The 7040-nt window shown below is 39.7% G+C and overlaps 1 protein-coding gene across 2 annotated transcripts in view; it reads right to left on the bottom strand.

Moving 5' to 3' along the window:
- Window positions 1-3030: 3030 nt before the first annotated feature.
- The window catches only part of NET1 (neuroepithelial cell transforming 1), a 72818-nt gene continuing 68808 nt past the window's right edge, over window positions 3031-7040 (bottom strand). The window contains exons 11-12 of one of the 2 annotated variants that reach the window (XM_032425937.1): window positions 5951-6137; window positions 3031-5610 (exon numbers count right to left, since the gene is read on the bottom strand). In XM_032425937.1, the coding sequence (XP_032281828.1) occupies window positions 5204-5610; window positions 5951-6137 (594 nt within the window). In that variant the 3' untranslated portion in view covers window positions 3031-5203. The remainder of the gene's footprint in view (window positions 5611-5950; window positions 6138-7040) is intronic. The other variant, XM_032425938.1, reaches the window with a different exon arrangement.

Raw genomic sequence — 7040 nt, 5'->3', positions numbered from 1 at the left:
TCCCCACCCAGGTGGGGTGTTGCTGCTGACTCTGCTACCTTCCGCCCCAGCTACTTTTTCCCCTGCGAGTGGAGGACTGGCCTCAGTCACCTTCACGCCCTAGCTTCTGACGCTTCTGGACTTGGAGGTGCACTGCTCTGGGCGGCTGGGCCTGGTGTTAGAACCTGAGATCCTGGCCTCCGGACACAGAATTTCCCTAAACAGGTGTGGTTTGAGAGCGACGGCTTGTGGCCCAGACACCCAGACACACAGGTCCCTTTTCTCTTTGAGGAGCATTTACATCCGATGTCTTAGAATATCTACAGCAGTATTCCAATTTTGGTCTCTGTAGATAGGACTTGAAAGATATATATTCCTAATTGCACATTTTTTTCCTGGGCCTGGGTAATTTTTTTTTTCCCCAAAAATAGACTTTTTAAGTGCAGCTTTAGGTCCACAACTAAATTAGGTGGAAAGTGTGGATTTCTCATTACTCTCTGCTTCCTTACACCCACAGCCTCCCCTACCATCAACATCCCCCACCAGAGTGGGACAACAGTGAACCTACACTGTCACATCACCCACAATCCACAGCTGACATTTGAGCTCACTCTTGGTGTTGCACATTCTATGGGTTTGGACGAACGTACAATGACATGTTTCTACCCTTAAAGTATCCCACATATGCTGCCCTAAAAATCCTGTCCCCCACCCCCACCCTCCGGCAACCACTGATCCCTACTGTCTCCTTAGTTCTGCCTTTTCCAGGGTGTCATAAGGTTGGAATCCTACAGTATGGAGCCTTTTCAGATTGGCTTCTTTCTCTTAGTAATATGCATTTAAGATCCTTCCATGTTTTTTCGGGGCTTGATAGCTCATTTATTTTTTAAGCTAGAATATCTTATTTAGGTCTAAATGCACCATAGTCTACTTATTCATCACCAAGAAGAGCGTCTTGGTTGTTTCAAACTTTTGGCAATTATGAATAAACCTGCTGTAAGCATCCATGTGCGTTACTGTGTGGGCATAAATCTTTGGGTAAACACCAGAGCATGACTGCTGGACCGTATGGTGGGTTTTGTAGTTTGTAGGCTGGTAGGAGACTGCCAAATGGTCTTCCAAAATGGCCACACCACTTTGCGTTCCAGCAGCAATGAATGTGTGTCTGGGGTTGCCGGTGGTATGGATCTCACCATTCCAACAGGCTGTAGTGGAATCTCGCTGTTTGAACGTTTACTCCCCTAATGCGGCATGATGTGGAGTATCTTTTCCTGTGCTTGTTATCTGTTCACTTCTCAGGTGAGGTGTCTGTTTAACTAGTTTGTTCATTTTCTTATTGTAAAGTTTTAAGTTTTTTTTTTGTTGTTGTTGTTTGTTTTTGGTATATTTTGGCTAATAGTCCTTTATCAGATGTGACTTTCATAAATATTTTCTCCTAGTCTAAATTTAGAGTCTTCTCATTCCCTCGAGGCCATTTTTTTTTTTGTATTTTCTTGATTTTCCAAATTGAGGATCCATACCATGTGTCCCTAAACAAAGTCCTGGTCAGGACAGAGTTGAGCAGATTTAACTTGGGATCCATAGATAGGTTTGGGGAATATCCCTGACCCCCCTAATTTGTGTGGATGTGTATATACATACATACATTTTCTGGGGGGAGAGGGCCCATAGCTTGTATTGGAGTCTCAAAGTACTCATGATCTAACTAAGATCACATACCCCTGGACCTGAGGAACCACTTACATCTGAGACATCCTCAGACTTGCGGTTGGTTCTGGAGTTGTTCAAATATGCAGGCAAAACTCAAAATTCCTTTGGATCTGGGAAATTCTGGAGTCCTCTGAAGTGAGGGAGATTTTCTTTGATAGGACACTCCCCTCAGGGGAACTAGGTTCAATGGACAAAGATACTTATTCTTTCATAGGTATTCTTGAATGCTGGTTAAGAAAAGCCCAAGGAGGTTGAGATATCATGTACTTTGAATCCCTTGGACTTCTAAACACAATGAAGACCAATTTCATCTCTAGGGACAGGCAGGAATTTTAACTGATGAGTATGATGAAGACAAACTGTAAGACATCTACTTTGTCTGCATCTCAGTTACCAAGATTGACAGATGGGCTTAAGCCTTCCTCAACTAGGCATTTGCTGATGTTTGCAAAATTAATTTACTAATATTACAGTTAGTTATATACATATTGCATAACCAAGTACTGGGCTAGATCTGCATATTGAGAGAAGCATTAAACAGAGAGTAGACCCAGCTGCACAAAAGTAACTGGTCACCTGAGTCAGTTGAGGAAATGTCAGTCTCAACAGATTAAAGGGTGACTGAATGACACTGGATTCCCGCTGACTGCTAGAGTTAATTTGGGTGGGTGCCTTGGTTTCCCCATACCACCTTGTGTGCACACATCCTGAGTTTAAAAAGACCTTCCCAAACAGAGACTAACTTTGCTCAAAATATATAAGCACTCACTAAAAGAAGTTAGAAAAGAAAAAAAAAAAAGAAAAAGAAAAGAAAAATCAGACTTACTTCAACAGAGCCTGAGTAGTTTTAGGCAAACTGAGAAGTTAATAGATATAAGCTGATACTTACTGCATATCATTTACATAATGGCTATTGGCTGGATCCATGATCACGATGTGCTGACCCAAGGAGTTCACTATATCAGAATTACTAGGAGGGAGCATTTACAAATACAAATGATCAGCCCTCACTCTTACCACCCCTTCTCCCCAAGATCCTGAATCAGTGAAATGGGTATTTGTATGGGGAGGAGTTAGGGGGCAGGCCCACTTACCTTTTTCTTTTTAATTTTTTATTTTTTTAAAGATTTTATTTATTTATTTGACAGAGAGAAACACAGCAAGAGCAGGAACACAAGCAGGGGGAGTGGGAGAGGGAGAAGCAGGCTTCCCGCTGAGCAGGGAGCCCGATGCGGGGCTTGATCCCAGAACTCTGGGATCATGACCTGAGCCGAAGGCAGGCGCTTAATGACTGAGCCACCCAGGCGCCCCTTTTTTTTCTTTTTTAAAAGCACCCCTGGTGATTCTGATGCCTGAACTGGTTTGAGAACTACTGGCTAGATCATCAATTGCTCTCAAATATAGATGCAATTTATGAAGTGTTCATTCCATGTAATTATTCAGTTTCTGGGTCTTATTTTCTGCCTTGTGTAAACCAAAGGAAGATACAGATTTTGATAAAAAATCATTCCATTAATAGCATCTGAACCTGTTTCTGTAACTTCAGAAGCTGATCAAGGTAATTCTGGAAGGAATATTCTATATAATATCTCTAGAAATGATCAGAAATCACGCTTTCTGACTTTTCAGATCACAACTGTTGGTGTAACCTACACTTTTGACTTTGCATTTCCAAACTTAGAAATCTGAGATACTTAAATTAAAATCTGAAATGAATCAGGATGCTTTGCTACGAGCTTTACTATTATATCCAGAAAGTTGCCACATGTTCAGCTGTCTTTAATCCAATAGCTGATTATACTGTATTCTAAATGGTGTAAGAAGATTCACAAAACTTGTCCTTATAATTCAGTCTTTCCCTTACTCATCAATGAATTTCAAGGGTTTATTTATGATTTTTAAAAACTTTTGTGAGGCTTGCCATTTACCTCCTCTGCTAAACTAGCACATCCTGGCAAATGTCCCCCAACATCCACCAGCCAAGAAACCTTTAAGGGTGATTATGTGTGTGCTTTTTTTTTTAATTGTATAATTCATTTATACAGAGAAATCATTTGGATTATCTATTTACAGTCTTTTTCAATTTTCATTTCCACTGGCCAGATATAGTTCACATAATAGTCAACATTTACTTGAGCTGATCACCAATATAGATCTGCCATGACACAGGGCTTTAGTCTTCCCTCCTTAAATACTATGTCCTCATTTGAACAGAAACATTTTACAGTAAGATTCATCAGTCTTTTTTCCCTCTTGTGAATAAATCCACCAAAACTGATCTAATATGGTCAAATTTTCAACACATTTCATTGTTTCCTTTCAAACCCATAAACCAAGGCAAATAAAAGTCACTTCCCCCAAGCCTTCTACGACTTACTACACACCCTCAAGTTTAGCTTTTACTATCTCCTTTCACGTTCTGGTGGAACCAGACATTTTTACTTTAAGACAAAACTACTCTCTTAAGCCCTCTTTTTTTGTGTGTGTTTTTTTCTATACTTATTACCAGTCAATTGCCTTCCCTCTTGTTTTTCAGACAACACTAAAACTTTCAACAAAAACCTTACGGCATTTTTCTTTCAGTAGTCCAGAATACACAAGAGTCATTTCATGTGTATTCACCACTCTGACATGCTGCACTTTAAAAACTGCAATTTTCTTAATTGGCTCAAAAACAGTATGGCTTGGTTTCACTTGGTAAAGTTAATAAAAAAAAAAGATATATATATATATATATATACACACACACACATACATACACATTTTTAATCAAAGAAGAAAAATACTTTAAAGACATGCCAATTTGAAAAGGCAAAGGCATCAAAGTAAAAAATAAAAGCAGATACTAAAAACTACTTTACAAATTAAAAAAAATTAAATAATTGGCAGGTTAAATGGATGAAAAACGAGGAATGTGCAGTGAAAAACAAATAGAAGGCATTCCAGTTGATAAAATGGAAAACTTACTTAAGTTTTATGCTTTGTTCTCCAAGGACTTTATGTTTCAGTGTAAGTTCTGAAATCATAAGCATATATTGCATGATGATTTTAGGTGCCAATACTACAATTTCAAATTCTGCACACAAAGTTTATCAGAAAAACACTGGTAAAATCCCAGTATTTGCAAAACTTTAGTTTTTGGCAAATATTTTAAATATCACAATTGGTTGGTATTAGAAAGTCATAATGAATGCAGGAAAAAGAGAAAATCCATTTCATAAATATTTCATTTGATTAAAAATACCAGGCTTGCATGTTCTAAATAATCTGGGGAAAACATCTTAAAAAAAAAAAGGCTACAGTATAACAGTAATCTGCATGTATCTTTAGCTGCCATTTAAAAAAAAAAAAAAAAAAAAGGAACCACCACCAAAACCAACCAAAAACATAGAAAATGTTAAGACTGGTATTAAGTAGCCCTGCAATGCTCCCACGCTCACATTACAAGAAAAAAACAAACTGTACACATTTATAAATAAACAGTCTCTCCACCAGTTAATACACAGAACTTCCTTTATACCAGAGTCTCTTTCCGTTTGCCACTGCACTGGGCTTTGTCTCTTGCTTTTCGGAAGCTAGACTGTGTTTGGTGAAATTTCACACTCTTCGTGTCACCTGCCGTGTGCACTGGGGAGCCGCATTCTGAAGCGTCTCCAGCAACTTGGACCTGAGTCCCACTAGACGCCGTGGACACCCTTCTCAGGGCTCGGACGTTCCCGGCAGAGGGGTCGTTCTCCTCGCACTCCTCGTGGAGCTCCGGCAAACCCTGCAGCTCGGCCGGGCTGGCGGCCTGCTGGAAAGGAGCAATGGCGGTGCGGATGCAGTTGAACCACTGCTGTTTGTGGAACACGTCATTGGCCTGCAGGGTGTGGGACTGGCCTGGAGAGGGGTCTTGGAAGCGAACTCTAAAGATATTTTTAGCTAGAAGAATAAAAAATGTAAAAAAGGCTTTTTATAGAGTTTATTGTAAAATAAAGTCAGCATACTATCCTAATATGGGCAGGGGTGTTTTTATCCCAGGCCCATCTATCAGGCAGATACATTCAATAAGGCCTACCCGTGACGTATTAGATGCACCTGCTGGTGTCAGAGCACCAAAGCGCCTGACAACTGTTTCAGGGAGTGGAACACGTACAGGACAACGGAACCCATTTCATTTACAATTTTTTGTGTAGGGACAGAATTCTTAAAGATTAAAACTAAATTCACTTAGGTTCTGAGTTTCTGTTTATGTAAACTACTTTAAAGCTTGTATTTTTACCTTTATCTGAGTTGCTGAAAGCCCCTCGAAAGGACCCTCCCATCCTCACATCTCCATCCTGCAGGTCTTCCAAGACCAGCTCTTGGACAGGGATTGGCTGCCGATAAACCTGGTAGGAGTGACGCTCATTTCGTGTAACAGGCCGAGTCAAAACCAAAATGTCTTGAAACAGGAATATGTAAAGTTTCTGGAGAAACAAGAAACAAATACATCCTAAATGTGAAACTTTGTGATTTTAAGTGATTGAAGTCATCCTTACAAATGACCTCATAAAGACCGTGATTTCAAGGCTATGCGTGTTCTACCTGGAGAGCTTTTCTAATCTCAGACTATATAAAACCTATTTTTATCAGTGTGTAACATTAGATTAAGCGGCAGCTGAGTAAACGCTAGGCACCACAAAGATCTACCAGTAGTAACATGTCTGGGAACACCAGTATTGTATACCATAGCTTTCTAACAAAATAAGGATTAAAAAATGCAAGCTGCTAAAAATGTTAATGGTTCTATTTTGTCCCATACAAATGTAAGCCTTTATAGGACAATCAGGCTTCAAGATAGAAATCAGAGATGTCAGGTTTCAACTTTTTCCAAAAAGAACCTCAACTTATAAATAGGGCTTCTGGGGCGGGGAGGGGGAAATAGGTGATGGGGGTGAAAGAGAGCACTTGTGATGAGCACCGGTGATGTATGGAATTGTTGAATCACTGTATCATACACCTAAAACTAATATCACACTGTATGTTAACAAACTGGAATTAAAATAAAAACTTAAAAAAAAATTGGGCTTCTTTCTGAAAAGCACCCAATGAAACAAAAATACCATTCCATGGGGTGCCTGGGTGGCTCAGGTCATGATCTCAGGGTCATGAGATCGAGCCCTACATCAGGCTCCAAACTGGGCATGGAGCCTGCTTGGGATTCTCTTTCCCTCTCTCTCTGCCTCTCCCCCAGCTCACGTGCTCTCTGTCTCAAATAAATAAATAAATCTTAAAAAAAAAAAAATTCCATGCTTACATTTAGTTCTAGCAGATACTTTTTTTTTTTTTTAAAGGTTTTTTTTTTTTTTTTGACAGAGAGACACAGCGAG

The sequence above is a fragment of the Phoca vitulina genome, unplaced genomic scaffold, assembly GCF_004348235.1.
Source record: "Phoca vitulina isolate PV1807 unplaced genomic scaffold, GSC_HSeal_1.0 scaffold33, whole genome shotgun sequence".
Classification (NCBI taxonomy): Eukaryota; Metazoa; Chordata; class Mammalia; order Carnivora; family Phocidae; genus Phoca; species Phoca vitulina.
This window is presented reverse-complemented; position numbering and strand designations above follow the sequence as displayed.